The following is an 18,957-nucleotide window of genomic DNA, read 5'->3' on the forward strand; positions in this document are numbered from 1 at the left end:
TCAGAACAGGGATCTAATCCCTAATAAACGGTACAGTAATAGTCTATACAGTCTATACAGTAAACAAAACAGTTACAGGGACAGACGGGGAATATTAAAACACCCCAAAGCCGAAGCTTGAACGGCTTAGAACCTCACAGTGAGGCACAGTGGTTGGCTGACAAAACAAAAGCTTGCCTGACGCTCCTAGCAGCGGTCCAGTGCCTGAACACCTACATATATATATGAGCAGTGAGCTAAAACCCAGTGAATAACATAATGCGTAAAGAGGTTTAGGATGAATGTCTTTTCAAAATTTAAACAGTTCATTGATTCAGTATATCGGTCAGTCAGTTTGTGGCTCATATTGATGCCGTAACAGTCATTTAGAAATCATAGTAATCGTACGTGGCACATCCGTTAGCAGTACTAGTAGCAGTGTCAGTACAGTAGCAGTAACGGTAACAATAAAGTAGCAGTAACAGTAACAGTACAGTAGCAGTAACCGTAACAGTAACAGTACAAGCAGTACAATAACAGTAACAGTGCAGTAGCAGTACAGTAACAGTAACAGTACAGTAGCAGTACAGTACAAGCAGTACAGTAACAGTAACAGTGCAGTAGCAGTGCAGTAACAGTAACAGTACAGTAGCAGTGCAGTAACAGTAACAGTACAGTAGCAGTACAGTAACAGTAACAGTACAGTACAGTAACATTTCAGAAAACAGTACAGTTCTTATGGATTCAAGAGGTGTCTCGCACAGACTCTAGAGGTGGCTCACTCTGTAGCACTTAGTTCCGTGCAGCACTTTGCTCCAAGTTTCACAGATTATAACAGTCATATGTGGTACATCCAATAGCTAAACAGTACAGTAGGTCTTAACAGACCAGGTCTTAATAGACCAAACAGTGAATGATGGCCATCACATCAGTAAACAGTAGTGGTTCCAACATGGGAACCAACAGAGATCTCTGTAACAGTAACAGTAAGCAGTAGTTGCTAAGGATGCCACAATACAGTTCATTCATTCAGTTAACAATAACAGTTCAGAAACAGTTCAGTTTAATTGTTCAGAAGATAATCATTTTGAACATATCTTTACACAAATGTTACTCACAGAGTTCTGGGCTATAGTAAGCTAGAGCGTCTCCTCGGAAGTCAACCCTACACAGTCAACAGATCGAACACACACTAAGCTACACAGTTGGGAAAGATAATAACTTAACCCCTAATTTGCCTTGGTGTGCTCTACATCTATATCCTCATTAAGATGTCTTAAACTAGGCCTAAGAAAGCCTAGAATGGGATGAGGATGCAAAGATGCACATTTAAAACATTTTCAGAAAAACAGAGTCCCGCTCGAGCGGTCATGCAACAAAGGTCTCCGCTCGAGCGTACATTACTCCGCTCGAGCGGACTGTAAAACAGTGCAAGATGCTGGGAGCTCGAATTCCCCGCTCGAGCGCCACTTTCCCCGCTCGAGCGGGAGACCAAAATCTGGAAAATCCAGATTTGAACTCCAATGCTCAAATCAAGTTCCAATGCATCAAATTCGATCCTTTTGGGCTAATTTTCTGGAAAACACTTCAAAACTCATAGTATAGCATGTTTCAAAGATCAATTTGAGAAATCAAAGCCCAAAGGTAGTTCAATTAAACATGATTTCAAACCAAGTTTCAAGAACAACAACTCCAATGTGACATGCATGATCTTAAATCATCTTCAAAGCTTTAGTGCTGTTTCAAAAGAGCTCAAACCTTCAAAAACAAGATGAACTCATGGAGTATGACCAAAAGATGGACATGCATGTGAGGTATTATGAACTACAACCTCAAAACTTCAATATATGTACATGCATGCAACCATTAAGCTTTAATTCAACAACAATGAACCAATTCATGACTTAGTTCTACAATGAAGCATGAATCATGTAAGAACAACTCAAAGACACCATTAAGATGATGAATGATCTACCTTAGGTGTAGAATTAGAAGTGAGGGAGCTCAAATTAGTAATCAACCTTCAATTCTTTAAGCAATTCTAGCCAATTCACCATGAAACAAGTTGAACTCAACTCTTCTAGCTCCTCTCTCTCTCTAAGGTCGGCTAGAGCATCAAACAAGGCTGAGGAAATGTTTGCTTCAAGTGTGCACAAGGCTCTAATATGTTATAATAAGAGGCCCACTAACAATGGCAATTTGGTAATTAAGCCTAACTCTTTAATTAGCTTGTTTTAATCTAATTTAGTCATACCTAATCAGTTTTCAGGTAAATACACCATAAACTCACATTAATTATGAGGATTATAAAACATTAATCGATTCCCGGTTCGGCCGCTGATAAGGCCTTCAATTAGCAGTTTAAACATAAAACATGAACAGATAATCAAACAATCAAACAGATAGGTTATGCATTTAAACAGATACAGTCAGTCAATTAATTCCAGACTCCAGTTAGTCAGTTCAGTACTTTTAATCAGCTCAATTATCAGTCATAATCAATTCAGTTTAACGGTAATCAGTGTCTATCGGTAATCAATCAGTCATTAATCGGTAAGTAGTATGAGGGTTGTTACAATACTTATGCTCGCATGTTGGCATCCATTCATCTGTCTTGCACGCACCGGGCTCGGCGCATCATACTAACTGCATTGTATTCCAATTCCAAGTTGAACACGTGTTAGTTGTAGCATCTCATATGCCATTCTTAGGATAGCCGAGCCTATTTCTAGTTGCATTTTGCATGTGTTGCATTAGCCATCTTAACATGAACTAGGATCATGCATTGATTACTAACTAGTTTCTGTTTTGGCTCGGAGTACTCGGTAAGTGTTTATGCTTTAGCATCCTTGCATGTGTGTGAGTGACTGCCATGATAGTATGTTTACCATGGGGCTAACTGCTTATGTGATATACCTGCCTGAATGCCTGTGGGTGAAGGTTGGATTATCTGAATTGGAATAATGCATTGACTGTGAGTTTTAAGCCCACTTGAGAGTGGCAAATCATCTTGCTTTCTAAGCTCACCTGAGGGTGGCAAATTTGCATTTTAGACTACTTGCGAGTAGCAAACCGTTTCAAAAGCAAACATGAGGTGTTTTGTTCCAATTCAAGCGATCCAATCTATACTTGTATGCTGTGTGCATCACGTAGTAAATCTAGGCTAATAACCGGAATAAGAGTACATAATGTTTTCAAAACTCGATATCATGGTCAGTAGAGGCCGATCTTTGATCGGGCGAGCGGGAGTGCTCACGAAGTGACCTTCCCCAATCGTACCCAAGTTCTAGAGCCGAGGCAATTTTAGTGATGACGGACACGTGGCCTTAGGCAAAAGAGTCAGGATTTCCTAAATTTTCCAAAATAAAATATTTAGGTGGCGACTCTGTATCTGGCAAAGCAATTCATGTTTGGCACTTCTTTCAAAAAAAATTTGTTTTCAAAAACGATTTGCCGGATTTGGACTCTTTGATGATTCATCGGTCTTGCATTGCACTCTGCGATATTAGATACAAGACCGTGACATTTGAGTCCTGAACTGTAGTGAGCCCATATGAACAAAACGGGGGGATTTCCCCCGAGACGTACGGGGACGTCTACACCTGGTTAACTACCAATTGAGAATCTCCAAATATGTCAACTGCATGAGCTTGTAATCCAATAAGTATTTCCAATCTCATTACAAAGGTTTCATATTCAGCTTGATTATTAGAACAAGTAATTTCATCCACTCTGAAATCATGCGTGGTTTCTACTCCTTGTGGTGACTTAATTACTATACTAATTCCAGTTAAACCATTGGCTTTTGATCCATCGAACCACATTTGCCATGGTTCAACACTAGCCATACCAAGTTCCATTATCTCTTCGCTTTCTGTTTGACATGGATGGTCTACTAAAAAATGAGCTAAAACTTGTCTTTTTACTGCCTTTTGAAGGACATATTCTAGATGAAATTCTGATAAAGCTAGTATCTATTTGCTAATTCTTCCCCTCAACATGGGTCTAGATAACATATATTTAACCAAATCTGTGGTTGCAATTACCAACACAGTTGTGGGCAAAAGATAGTATCTTAATTTCATTGTAGCAAAATACAATGCAAGGCACAGCTTTTCTACAGCTGAATATTTATATTCACAAGAATTTAGAAACCTACTAAGGTAATAAACAGCTTGCTCCTTGCCTTCTTCATTGTCTTGGGCTAAGAAAGCTCCCAATGAATCCTCTGCTGAAGCTATGTACAACTTCAAAGGCTTATCACCCTTTGGTGGCATCAGCACTGGAGGGTTGGCCAAGTAGGCTTTGATTCCTTCGAAAGCAGTTTGATGCTCTCATGTCCACACAAACTCATCTTCATCTTTTAGCCTTAACAAGGAAGAAAATACATTAGTTTTCCCTGCAGTATTAGAAATGAATCTTCGAAGAAAATTAATTTGTCCAAGAAACTTTTGTAATTTTTTCTTACTTGATAGAGGTCTGGCTTCAATGATGGCTTTGGCTTTATTCTGGTCAATCTGTATTCCTTTCTTATGTACTACATAGCCCAAGAAGTTTCCAGATAATACGCCAAAAGTACATTTAAGAGGATTGAGTTTCAACTTAAACTTTCTCATTCTTTCGAAAGTTGCTTCTAAGTGAAACAAATGTTCCTCCATGGATTGGGATTTCACTATAATGTCATCAATATAACACTCTAAATACCCTCCAATAAGGTTATGAAAGATAGTGTTCATAGCCCTCTGATATATAGCCCCAGCATTCTTCAGGCCAAATGCCATTTTAACTCATTCGAAGGTGCCAATATTCCCAGGACATCTGAATGTTGTCTTGTGAACATCTTCCTCTACAATGCAGATTTGGTTATAACCAGAATGCCCATCCATCATTGATAAAATTTGATGCCCTTCAGAACTATCTACCAACAAATCTACTATAGGCATAGGATACTCATCTTTTGGGGTTGCTAGATTCAAGTTTCTGAAATCGATGCATACCCTCATTTTACCATTCTTCTTAACTACAGGCACAATATTAGATAGCCATTCAACGTACCTGGCTGTCCTAATAAAACCTGCCTTGAGGAGTCTAAGAATTTCCTCTTTAACTTTCTGAATCACTTCTAGACTCATTCTTCTTAGTTTTTGCTTGTATGGCTTGAAATTAGGCCTCATAGGGAGCCTATGTTCTACTAATGATCTATCCAACCCTGGCTGTTGTATAGATCCTTCCCCTAAATTTACTTCTTCCAAGGGGTCTTGCATTTGAGAGCCGACTGGTGCTCCTTCTTTGATTCCTTCTGACTTCAAAGCAATCTCCCTGCCTTGTTCTGCTCCCAGCTTCTTTGATTCAACATCTTTACCCTCCTCCTCATAGACAAAGTCTGTCCACAAGGCTTCTTCCTCCTGTATCTAAAGCATAATATTTATCTAAAGCCAAAAATCTGACCTGTTGCTGTTCCTTCTTACAACCAATCATCATGGCTTATTTCTCTTGTTAGGTTTTATTCTTGGCAATCCCGTTTGACAAAACTCCTTTCAGTTGTATTTTTTTTTCGCACTTTTTATTTCAGTGAGGCTATGAGTGTTTAGATGCGAATCCAACCCGAATTGTGCTTTTCAGAGAAGTTTGTGATGCTAATACTTTCAAGATTGCCACTTCGCTGATTATGACGGGGATCGAGGGGCAGCGCCCCCGAAGCAAAATGCAAAAATGCATTCAAAATTGCCTGTCCGCTCGAGCGGACATACCCGCGCTCGAGCGGAGAATCCCTGGCTCCAGCAGTTTTGGTCGCCTGCAAAAATACTGAGATGTGTGATTTCGCGCTCGAGCGGGCTTTCTGGCGCTCGAGCGGACCTCTGTTATATCACGCGCATATTTTGCTGAAGCCGCTCGAGCGGGCTGTTGGGCGCTCGAGCGGAGATCGCAGGACAGATTCTATAAATTCGCGTGTTGGGTTAGATTTTAGGATGACTACTCCAGATCTTCTTTTTGGTTTCTAGGGTTTATATCTGGGGATACTTTGTGAGTTTTCTTTGATGTTTTATTGAGTATTCAACTCATGGTTTAAAAGAGAGTACATCAAAGGTTTTTGTTTGCTATACAAAAGAGAGAGTTGTTCTTCGGTGGATTCTGAAGAATTCGAGCCTGAAGCTTTGGTGGATTCCGGGGTGGCTCATCGTAAAGACAATTCCGAGGTAAAGATGGGGTTGGAAGAGGCACATAGAGGTTGGTTCAATTAGGCGTTGTGGATTCGCTAGGTTATTGAGAGTATACCTGTGTAATTCCTTTAAATCTTCTTAGTGGATTGTTCTTGTGGCTGTTGCCCGTGGTTTTTGATCACAGTTGGAGGTGTCCAATTGTGGTTTTTTCCACGTAAAATCGTTGTGTCTCTTTGTCTTGATTGTTTGATTGGGATTGTTATATTCTGCTTAAAATTGATACATAATCACAAATCAACATCTAGGAGATTTCTAGATTTTTCATCTCTTACTCTTGCATTTTCTGGACTATTGATTTTACATCCAATACTGAGAACTTAATTAGAACCAAAGACTTGGCTTCTTGGGTTTCATCTCTTTGCCTACAGCCAGGCATCATTGTCATCCTTAACGACAAACTCTTCATCAGCACTCTCCTGAACCAAGTGCTTTAGATGTACAAATTCCTCATCAGCCGTCACATCGGCTGATCCATCAGGTTTCCTCAGTATGCTGAGTGGTGCCACTCCTTCAGTATATAATTTGGCCTCTGCGAAATCTGCACAAGCTATGAAGGGTTGAGGATCTGCATTGATCTCCTCCGTCTCCCCATTACATAAGGCCATCATGATTTTCTAATGTAAAGAGGAAGGCACACATTTGTTGGTGTGAATCCAATCTCTTCCAAGTAAAGCATTATACTTAGCATTGTTGTCGATAACGAAGAATGCTGTCATGCAGTCCCTGGTTCCCACACGCATGTTGATAGGCAAAATACCTTGGGCCATCTGTTTGTCTCCAGCGAAACCAGCAATGGTTGTACTGGTTGGGATTAGTCTGGGGTTCTTCTTTCTTAGTTTCTTCAACGAAGATTTTGGAAGCAGGTTTACTGCTGCCCCATTATCCACCAGCACCCGATTCATCTGTATTTTATCGAAGAAGGCCTTGATATACAAGGGTTTCACATGTTGTGTCATGGACGTCGTGGGATACTCAAAAGGGTATGAGAGGTTAATACTTACCTCTTCCTCACTCTCGTCTTCAGTTTCCATTGGTGTGGCTGCTTCGGACTCATCTTGCACTGTACTTACTAGTGAGCCTTCACTGGAGACTGGAATTGGGTCAACCTCCTGACCTTGGTTTTCATCTTCAGCTTGAAACTCCTGTGGTAATATAATCACCATATTCACTGACACCAGAGGGAACAAGCCAAATTAGACGACTGGATATACCCGCTTTCCCTCTTGGTCAACTTGTTCAATTACTTCAGAAGCGTCTTCCATGTTGCATTCTGGCACTTCTGTAGTAGTAACTTCCTTCGAATGATCTGTTTCTGTTGGTTTTTTGACCAAAAATGTATGTTCAGCCATGAAGGCTTCAAACATTTCTTCCTCAACCAGCCCCTTCGTTCGGCCTGGGATGACTTCATCTTCTATCTCACTATCGCTTTCTATCAAAGCTTTTTCCAATCCTACCAAGCTGGATTTTTCCTTGGCCTTTAGTTCGGAATGAACTTTGGCCAACTGCTCCTTGCTATAACTCCTTTTGTCTAGAAGAGTTGATTTCAGATTATGGTGCAACTTTGAATCTTCTTCCCTTTCTGCCTGGCTCTTTAACTGAACCAATGAAGAACTTTCTCCACCTTCTTTCAGATCCTTCTGGTATTGAGTGTACCTTCATTGGATCTTCCTTCTTTGGGATCTAGAAATCACTGGGACCATATTTGGTTCTTTGATTTTCGGGTGCTTAAGCAAAATCCAATTGTTTGGAGCCACCAAAGGAGGTCTGACCATCCTACCTAGGTTCCCAACAACATTTCTTTGGGTAAACATCTCCTTAGGTTTGTTCTGCATGACAAACCAATCTGGAACTCCAGGAACCCACGAACCTACTGACCCAACTATTGAACTATTTCTTTCTTCCTTAGAAGCCCTCTTCGAAGCTTGCTGTGAAGGCCATTGCTTGGCCCTGACTCCCTATTTTGGACCTAACTCAGGCCTTTGATAAAGGTGGCTACTTTCTGTCCTGCGTGAGGCTGGTCTAGGAGGCCAATCTCTGGCTTTGATCCCATAAACCGAACCCTCCTCCGGTCTCCTTTCAAGATGACTGCTCTCCACTCTGTAATAATTAGGTGGTCTGGACTCATGTAAAGGCCTCTTGCCTTTAGAATGCATTCTAGCGACTATTGGCTCGGCCATTAATGGTTGTTTCTTAATACTAGTTGGGTATGCCCTTTTGTTATAAGCACTGGTTGGTTTAGAACGCTTCTGCACATCCTTGTAATATTGATTCCCGTCAATTGGAATCCCTTTCAACCATTTGTAACTCAGCCTACACCTGGGACACATTCTTTGCATGATAGCTGCTTCTAAAGAATCGTCATTCAGTGCTTCTTCATCAGAGTCTTCTCTCTGGCATGAAAAACCTTGTCCAATAACTGGTAGATTCCCATTGTCTTTCTTGACAGTTGTCTGGCTGGCCACATGCATCTGCACATTGACTTCTTCCAATTCTTTCAAGGTCAAGTTCTGGAGGTCTGGCATAATAACATTGGCTACCACCTCGCCAATTTCTGGGAATGGATTAGTATCAATCCCCATGGCATTTTCCGCTTTAGCTGGGAATTTTAAAGTCCCCTTTCGAATCTGCTCTTGGATCCTGTCTCGAAAAACAATGCAGTTTTTAGTTGAGTGAGACCAAGAATTATGCTATTTACAATACACTTTTCCTTTAAGTTCGTCTGGAGACGGAATTTTGACTCCTTTTGGTAATTTCAGGAAATTTGCAGCAAGCAAACGATCAAAAATGTCATCTGCCTTTGTTAAATCGAAAGAGTATTTCCTATAAAGGTCTTTCTTTCTAAACCGCTGGTCAATTGTTGTATCTTTATGAATTAATGCTTCACAGATCACAGGTTCTTTCCCTACAATCTCTGCTGCATCAATCTCATAATTAGGATCTCTATAATACGTCTTGTATAATGCATTACTTCGATCTTGTTCTTCTTCTAGTAATGCTTCATACCTAGACACCTTATAGGTTAATTCCACTAAGTCTCTAAACTCAGTTGAGTCAAACTTCTTTCGAAGCCTAAACTCTAGACCATTTTGAGCCAATCTCACAAATTCAGGCTCTGGTAAGATGATCCTACATTTATTTCGTGCTCTTTTGAATCTGGCAATAAACTGAGTAGCCTTCTCATCAGGCCTTTGACTTAATCTTGCCAAGTCTGCCATGGAAACCTCTGGCTCTATTTGAAAGAATTGGGCACGAAATGCCTCTTTCATTTGTTGCCAAGTTTGGATAGAGCCAGGTGTAAGGTTAATATACCATGCAAATGCTCCCCCAGTTAGAGAAATTGGGAATAATCTTAATTTCATATAGTCATTATTGGTAAATTTACCGCACTAAGTCGCGAACCTAGCAATATGCTCAACCGTTGACTGGTTTCCATTCCCATAGAAAATGGCAAAATCTGGTATTCTAAAACCTCTTGGGTATTCATATACCCTATCTACCCATTCTGGGTATGGTTTCCTGTACACAGGAGTTTGAACCCCCCGAGCCATTGGTCCACACATCTCTCTAACAATGTCAGCAATTTGGTCTCTAAGGACCACATTTTGTGCTTGTTGAACCACTACTAGAGGAACAAACACAGGATTTGGTGAACAACCTTGTGCTTGGGGTCCTCTTGGTCCATAGGGTGGTATATTTGGGACTGGTTGTCCCCGTTATACTGGCTGCTGTTGAGGGTATAGATGACCTCTTTGAGCCTGTCTTGTAGAAGGACCTGCGAAAGGTACTGGAACAGGTGTTGTGTCTCTTCCAGTTGCAGGAAAACCTTCCAACCCCCCAGGTATAAATTCGAATAAAGGATTAGTGAACCCCCTTGTGCCAGGTATGGCTTCGAACATGGGATTTGGAACCATCCTTATGCCATTTTCTTGTACTAAGCCAGATCCATCAGTTTGCATGGCTTCACTGTTAAGTAATGAGGCATTTTGACTTGCCATAGGCCTCGAAAGAAGCTCATACCAAGACTGAGGTTATGGTCTTTCATAGTTTTGATTGCTAGTTTGACCATTAGAATGTCCATTAATTTGCATAGGCTGTTTATCTCTAGCCAATCTTTGTTAAGGGACATTTGAAATTTCCTCCATGTGTCTTGTGTTTGTTGGTTGGTGGGTATTCATTCGATCCAAAAAGGATGTTGCCCACCTTTCCATTGTATTCTTTAACTGTTGTCCCATGGCATCTACTAGGCCACCCCATGGATTCATTGGCTGAGTAGATAGAACAGTGGATGGTCCAATTCCTTGGCCTCGTCCAATATTATGAACATGTGGTACTTGTTCCGAAGTGCTGGTCTATTCAACCATAGGTTCTAATAAAATAGGTATTTCCACAGGATGTGTTATCGCATTATCCTCTGGATTAGGTCTTTCTACCTCTCCTTCCACGCCTTCTTCCAATCGTTCATTTTCTCCTTGTCTCCTACGTCTAGCCATTTCAATTAGTCCCACTGGGCGTGCCAAAAATATATGTTGGCTTTTTTGGCTTTCGAAGGTTATTTTTGTAATTGTGAGCGTGCCAACAAGGATCAATAAGTCATTACAGAAATTTAATTGCCAACCAATTATTAGACGATTGTGTTTTAATTCTTTCAGCCTTAATGAAGATGACTTTTACTGGTGGCTTTGTTTAGGAGAATTAAGCAAACAATGATTAAATGAAGAATGGTTATAGTATTTCATTAAGCAAAATGAAAGACTTATAAAGATCTGAATCAGCCTCGTAGAGGTTTACAGCAATAAGCTACTTGAAAACTACTTCTATGAACGAAATGCAGAGCAGGAATTTGAAGTACAGAAATGTAAAGAACAAGAAATGTAAAACTGGAAAAGAAATAAAGTAGAATAAAACTGGTTTTTTGAATCTGAGTCTGGGGTTTTTTCTAGGGCCTTCACTGCTATTTATATTTCTCAAGGATGACCATCGAACTACACTTCTAACTGTTGAATCGTTCCTCCATGATCGCTGATCATGTTGCCTTATACTTAGCTCCACTATGCCATTACTTGCAGTTAGGCTTCCCTCCTGATTTTGAATTTGAATGTGAGTAACCGTTGAAGCCACATCACTTTGCATCCCTTTGCTGATCCAGTGCTACGCAGATTTTGTAAGAGCCAATGCTAACTGTCACGTGTACGATCACATTTAAAAACTTGAATAGTCTTCCCGTATTGCCCTTATTTTGCCACGCGTTGAATTGTAATTGGCTTATACAAAATATGTAGCCAACAGAACTGAAAATCATGTATTCTTTATGATAAAGATGATTATTATTATTATTATTATTATTATTATTATTATTTTGTGTGTTGGGGGGGGGGGGGCATTTTATGGTGTTAGAGAGGATGTGGTTAAATTTTGCTATATTTTCACTCTAATTTCTCCCTTTCTTCTTTTCTTGTTCTTCTTGTTCTTCTTTTTATTTTTTTATTTTTTTTATTATTTATTTTTTACCAGCAATGTTTTGGACATTTTGGTCTCCGGTGATGTTATTGACATCTAGCAACATTCTAGACATTCCGATGATGTTTAGAACATTGGTGAATTTCTGACGATACTTTGGCGATTTTCTGGCAATGTTGAACATTCCAGTAAGTCTTGGTGACTACCAGACGAAAGTTTGGCGATGATCTGATGGTGGTGAGATGTGACAACATCTTTAAATTTAAAAAAATAAAAATAAGATTTTTTTGACAATAATTAAAAAAATGTATGACTAATTCGTGTAAAATGTCTTATTTTGAAGTTTTAAACTTTACATATGGGGACCTATAGGTCAGTGTCCCTAAAGTTTTATAATATTCAAATTGCACGTGAAAGAAATGAGTAGTAAAAGGAGTATGAGAAGCTTCCCTTTAATTGACAACCCTGTTCTGTAATATGCTTTTAATCCTCAATTGTGTCGATGTTTGTGGTAAATGTAAATTTAGGTGACAAATGTGTTAATTTAAAAAAATCTGTTAAAAATTCTGCTTTAATCTGATAATCGAAGGCCTTAATCGTGTCAGAAACTCAAATTGATTAATTTATTATGATCAACATAATTTTTAAAGCCTACTAAGAGAGAATGGTTAATCCTAAGCCTAACATCATAATCTAATCCTCAAGTATAAATCAGCTATAATTAAGAGCTTGGAGTCTTAATTACGAGTTTGAGCTCAAAAATTCTTTAAGTAGAGAAGTAGAGGGAGATGTAAGGTGTGTTTGATTTGGGTTTGTAGTGTATTTTTTAAAATAAAAAAAAAGTATAAAAACTTGTTCGATTTGTTTTTTTCTAAATATTTTTTCTAAAATAATTTTGATTTTTTTTGTAAAGTAAATTTTAACATAAAAAATACAAAAACTTATTTGATTTGTCTTTTTTTAAATATTCTCTTTAAAATAACTTTCATTTTTTTTTAAGAATAATTTTTGAAATAAAAAATATAAAAATTTGTTTGCTTTGCATTTTTATAGAGTTTTTAGTTTTTCGAGATGAAAGTACAAAAGCATTTTTGATTTGCCTTCTTTGCAAGCATATTTCAAAAATAATCCTGAAAATTGATTACTCTTCAAAAAGTGTATGGAGAGTATATTTTTAAAAAAATTTCTTCCAAAATCAGGCCAAATAAGGTTGTAATTTTTAAAATGTCCGTATTAAACCGAAACTCTAGGAGGTGTCAATGTAATTTACCCAAATATATATATATATATATATATGAAGAAAATTTGTTATCCATCACATAGACCAAATATAACCATTCACATTAACACATACATTAACAGTAATTTAACAGAAAATAGACCATAAACTAATAAGGTAGATGGGGTAGCAATTTCTCATTCAAATATTTAAAAAAAAAAAAAAATACTGCCTCTCTCATATAGATATACAAAAGGAAAAATCTAAAAAGAAAGCGAACAGGTTCTCTACCCCATTAGTACTAGTAGCAGCCAAATATCAGCACTCAAAAAGGAATCAAATTCCCATAGCTTTTTCACATAGAGGAGGAGGAAGAAAACAAGAACAAGAACAAAAACAAAAACAAAAACAAACCCTTGTGGAAGGTTGTGTCCAGATGATGATTCCCTGCCTACCCACCTCTACAGAATATCACATGCTTTGCTCGAGCTGTCACGGCAGAATATCATCCACACATCATACCCCCCTCACATCAACCCCAATAATCTTTCAAAGCCTAAAAAAGATAGGGCCTGAGAACAAAAGGGTTAGAGCAAAAGAGCAGGAAAACAAGTGTTTGTTTTGGTGGAGGGTCACACTGGCCTTGCTGTCAGTGTTGGTAATGCTGGTGCCACTTCCTGTGGGGCCCAGGCCAAATATAGAGGAGGGAGTAGTTGTGGTTGTGGATGGGGTTGTGCTTGAGGAGGGTGTGGTTGTGCTTGTGGATGGAGTTGTGCTTGTTGATGGGGTGGTAGTTGTTGGGGTTGTGCTACTCCCTGCAGAGCTGTAAACATATATAATCAACATCAACAACAACAATAATAACATCATCAGTCTCAAATCAAAAAAGCAAACATATATATAATGATAATGTAGCAAAAACCCTAGACCGAGTTCTTTACCAAACACAAAACACAGTTCTTTTTGAAACCCGAGGTGTTTCGTGCTTCTTGTTTTGAACTTGTTTCCTATAAATTTCAAGTTGTTTATTTGAAATCATGTTTCAGAAACAGCTTCCAAGGGTCTTTAAAACTAGTCAATTTAAGTTTCTGAGAAGTGAAAACCGATACAGTTCACAAAAAGTTGAAAAATGCTTGAGTTTGGAAGATATGTTTTAAAATGGCATGGTTTGGGATTTAGAGTAATTTGTGAAATGAAAGAAGCGAAAGAAGAACTTAAGGGAAATGTGAAAAAAATTCAGCTTACCTTTTAGAGAAACTATTTCATATAATGAATACGCCAAGGCATCCCGGCCAAATACTGAATCCGTTACATAAAATACTCTCTCGAAAAGATAAGATCCAACCGCAACTTTAGAGTTATTTAGCAAACCTAAGTTCTTTCAAAAATTATTTTCCAAATGCAAGTTATTTTGAACTTTTTTTTTTGAACTCCTGAAATCAAACGATAACATCATGATGACAGAAATATTGCTTCAGGTTCTGAATAATTATTATTATTATTATTTATTTTTTTATTTTTTAAATCAAGTTTGTTCGTGAAAAAAAAAAGAAAAAAAAAAGAAAGAAAAGAACACAACCTTGAACAATTTGATATATTATAATGAAAGCAAATGGGGACCAGCTGGAAGAAAGTATAAGGCCCAGCTCATCCCAAAGAATACTATGATGGGAGAGAAGAAAAAAACATATGTCAAGCTGAGATCTGTAACAATAATATTCCATCTTGTGTAAGAAATATTAAAAAAAAGGGCAACCCAACATATGAAGTTTCAACATCATGACAGCTAATTGCTTTGGTGAAAAAAGAGTCACAGAAAAAAAAATAAATAAATAAATAAAATTAATGGTTAAACTTCATTTTACTCGCGGATCACATAGTTCATCAATTTAATGCGGGATAAATTATAGATTGATAAAGGTACATTTAGAAGAGAAATTTATATTGATATAATAAATATGGCTCAAGCTTCTCTCCAGTTGGGAACCCAATTGGAGAACATGCTGCTAGGCTTCCGTGGGGTCACCACAGAGCCACATCGATGATCTACGCCGTTCAATACGTAAAACTCGTCAAGTACTTCATCTCTGTAAAAAGTTACGTTAATCGGATATCGATAATCACTTGATCAGATCACATTTGTATTAATAATTTATTTTTAAAATCATAATTACTATTGACACAAATTTGATCTGATCAAATAACTATCAATATTTGATCAACGTGATATTTTACAAGAATAAATTACTCGACGAAGACTATACATTGAATGATTATCGATGTGGGTTCCGTGGCCATGGTGGGCCTATAATAGTAAGCTCTAGTCCAAAAGAGAAGTTGTTCCCAATAAATATTTAGTATATATGTCGGCCCCTCGTATTTAGGATATAGTGAAACCATTATGTTATATGACACGTCACATAAAGAAGCAAATTTTTTTAGGGTAACTTACACTTACCTGAGATTTGCCTTAATTACAGATACATTCCCTGTGATTTTAAAAATTACACAGACCTCCCTTACTTTTGAAAATATTATTCAGATTTTAAAAATTACACAGACCTCCCTTACTTTTGAAAATATTATTCAGATTCCTCCTTCCCGTTAAAAGAGCCTTAACAACGTTAACTTGACAGTAGAATTGACCATAATATCCTTCAACCACATTGTGAAAATATACAACTGACCCTTAATGTTAAAAACCATTCTCATTCATTCTTTCCTAGGATAAATTACACTTACCTCCCCTGAGGTTTAGCATAATTACAAGTTAACTCCCTTTTACAATATTCTGAATAGTTTTCTTTCCCAAAAAATAAAAAATAAAAAATAAAAACTTACCAAAGAAAAAACAAATACTTAAGTGATCTAAATCCAAAGAAAAAAAAATCTAATATAAATTTTTTTTCTTTATAGTTTTTTAAAATTTTTATTTCATTATATTAGCATGTAAAATAAAAAAATATATAAACAGTGATTGCATTTATTTTTATAATCATTTTATTTAATATTTTTTATTTTGTTAATGTGTGTGTAGTCCAAAAAATGTCTTTAAAAAAAAAAAAAAAAATCAGTAGTTCAAAAATATTTTTTGTTTATGACATAATTTTTATTTTTATAATCATTTCATTTAATACTTAATTGTAAATAATTTTATTTAGTTAGTTGTAAATTGTTGTCTAAAAAAATGCCTCAAAAATAATTTTTGTTTATGGAACAATTTTTATTTTTATAATCATATAATAATTGTAAATATTTTTTATTCAGTTAATTTAGGTATTGGTCAAAAAATAATTTGTAAACATTTAAAATCAATTATTCTTAAAGTCATTAACTATTGAAATAAAATGTAAAAAATTCCTTTCATAATGATTTGAAAATATGAGTTTTGGAGAATTTATTTGACAATTGGATTGGATTATGCATTGGTGGTTATCAATAATCCTACCAATGAATTGTTGAGGAGAAAGAGTTTCAAAAGAATTTTTATAAAGAGAGACGGTATTGGAATTTGTAGTTGAAGGGTAGTATTGGAATTTGTAGAATAATTATGGATGACACCAGCAGAATCTATTTGATTTTGGAAGAATGGGTAATAGAAGAGGGTCTTTGTATATTAGTTTCAAAAGTAAAGGAGGTCTGTATAATTTTTGAAACCACATGGAATGTATCTGTAATTAAGGCAAACCTCAGGGGAGGTAAGTGTAATTTACCCAATTTTTTAACAAAATATTTAAGTAATGTATAGAAGCCCTCTGCCTCGTATTAAAATGGATGGTATTTAGGTTGCTGCTGCTAGATCTACTTTCCATAATTACTACTCATAAAATCCTAACCAAACCTGAAAAGTTAAGCTAGATGATTGGTAAAGCTTATATCTAACTTTGACATTTGGAATTTACTAAGGAAAGCGCAATTGAGATCTCAAAACCAGCTAGCTTGGTGCCAAAAAGCAGCATCACCCTAAACCAACAGCTAGATGTGAAGATGGAAAACTAACTCCTCTGGTCTTTAGAAAAATCACTAGAAAGAGAAGGAATCAGATTCTTATTGCAATCAATCAGAGATTACCCTTTTCCCTTCACCATCATCCCTAAAACTTGACAAAAGGAGGAGATACCCACTCATCCAAAAGGAACATTTTCAAAACAATCTTTGGGGATGGAAAAGAGATTGCCAAATAACTCCAAAATCAATGGGAAAAAACTTCACTTTGAGAATGAGATGAGACAAGATCTATTGTGAACACCATGTTCATGACATGAGAAAAAGAGGCAAACCTGGGATAAACACATCCAGAAGTTGAGCCTGCAAATCACAATAAGAAAGCGAAAAGTAAATTAGTATTTCATGAAAGATGAAGTTAGTTCCAGGGTGTGTTTGTTTGGATCTTGGATTTGTAGATGAAAAAGGGTTTACATGAAATAGAAACCAGATTGTCCCTTTACCCTTTTTCAATTTCTGTTTTTCCTTGACAAAGTTATGATCCAAAATGGCATAGGGAGGGGGGACTTACTAGTGAGGGTCTGAGTGGTGGTGGCAGTGCCTGAGAAATCACAGCTGCCAGTAACTTGACTCTTCTTCTGAAAGTAGCTGTTGACAGCATAGTTACAGTGATCCTTCACAGTGTTGGGGTTGTAGCAAACACCATTTTGAATGATTGCACTACAGTCAGCTCCAGCTCCACAAGCATAATCTATGTTCTTCTGATAAACTGAGTCACTCAATCCATCTTTACAAACACAATAGGTACCACCTACACACACAAACACACAAATCCAACCAAATAATAGCAGATCAGCTCATACAAACTTCATGAGCAAAAAAGTTAAAAATAAAATAAAAAATGCAGTATGTAACTAAAAAGGGAAACTTTCATTTGATGGGTAAAAATTTAACCAGGAAAAACAATGAAAAGAAAGATCAAACACCCACTAAGAAAAGAGGCCAATTTTATTTTATTTTATTTTATTTTTTAAATTCATTATAATTTTTTTAATGGTAGCATAAGAGGAATGAAAACCCATCTCAGAAAACATGAGATATATCATTTGGGGTTGAGAAAAAGAGAGAAAAAAAAAGAGTACACGTTACTGATCCAGGGGCTTACTTGAATGACCAGTCATGGCCAAGAAAAGCACTAAACACACTAGAACAATAGCCATGATTGTTGCAAGATTGTGGTTGGAAAATTATGAGATTTAAAGCTTTTAGAGGGTTTGGTTGAACTTGAAATCCAGACGGGTATGAACAAAGAGAGAGAATGAGAGAAGCAGGGAAGCGATTTTAGAGAGAGAAAGAAAATGGTAGTGTGAGTAACCGGTGGGTGGTGGGTGTCCCTATGTCTGATGCTTTTTCCTGTTTATAATCTCTTTATATCTAATTATCTTGGTTTGGGAATGGGTGAGAGACGGTGAGTGAGTGTCATGGGGAACTGAGCAAGGTAAAGTTTTTTTGTCATGTATTGAGTGAATGTACATTACATGTGTGATATTTTAAACGGTCGTAAACTCCTGTGCTTGGTTAAAACTTAACACAACTTTGGTTTAGGATGGTTTTTTTTTTTTTTTGGGTCCGATTATTAGGGAGGAACATTGTCCGAATTGATCTGAATGGAATAAAATTATGATCAATTTGTTACTCATGATTTTAAAAAAATTAAAATCAATTCAATCCGTTTAAATTGTAGAATCAATCTGAATCAATTCATTTAAATACAGATTGAATTGGTTTAAAATCACGGATTCACATAGTTAAATAACAAAAAAAATATATATAACATTTTAATATCATAAAAACATAAGCATAACATCATATTAGTTCCATAATAGTAATATGTCTTTCCATAATAGCGACATACTGTTATAAAATTTAACAAATCATAAGAAAATTGATTTCATCATAAGTATTAAACTATTACAAATTAAAACTAAAAACTAACAAATTAAAGAAATTAAAGAAGATACTATACAGGTTTAGGTTTTATATGGAATAAGAGAAGATACTATGCGGGAGGGTATATAATATAAACATAAGCTATTTGTATACGGTCTGGATCGGTTCTAATATGAAATCATGAGG

General features: G+C 36.7%; 1 protein-coding gene across 1 annotated transcript; it reads right to left on the reverse strand.

The window, feature by feature from the left end:
• Positions 1–13,046: 13,046 nt before the first annotated feature.
• On the reverse strand, positions 13,047–18,346 carry LOC114283897 (PLASMODESMATA CALLOSE-BINDING PROTEIN 1). Its single transcript, XM_028226781.2, has 4 exons — positions 17,987–18,346; positions 17,393–17,632; positions 17,157–17,184; positions 13,047–13,699 (listed from the first exon to the last, which is right to left on the reverse strand). Exons 1-4 carry the CDS (start codon positions 18,039–18,041, stop codon positions 13,426–13,428), a joined length of 597 nt encoding a protein of 198 aa, XP_028082582.2. The 5' UTR covers positions 18,042–18,346; the 3' UTR covers positions 13,047–13,425.
• Between the last annotated feature and the right edge of the window lie 611 nt (positions 18,347–18,957).

The sequence above is a fragment of the Camellia sinensis genome, chromosome 11 (assembly GCF_055761805.1).
Source record: "Camellia sinensis isolate YWXY chromosome 11, ASM5576180v1, whole genome shotgun sequence".
Lineage (NCBI taxonomy): Eukaryota > Viridiplantae > Streptophyta > Magnoliopsida > Ericales > Theaceae > Camellia > Camellia sinensis.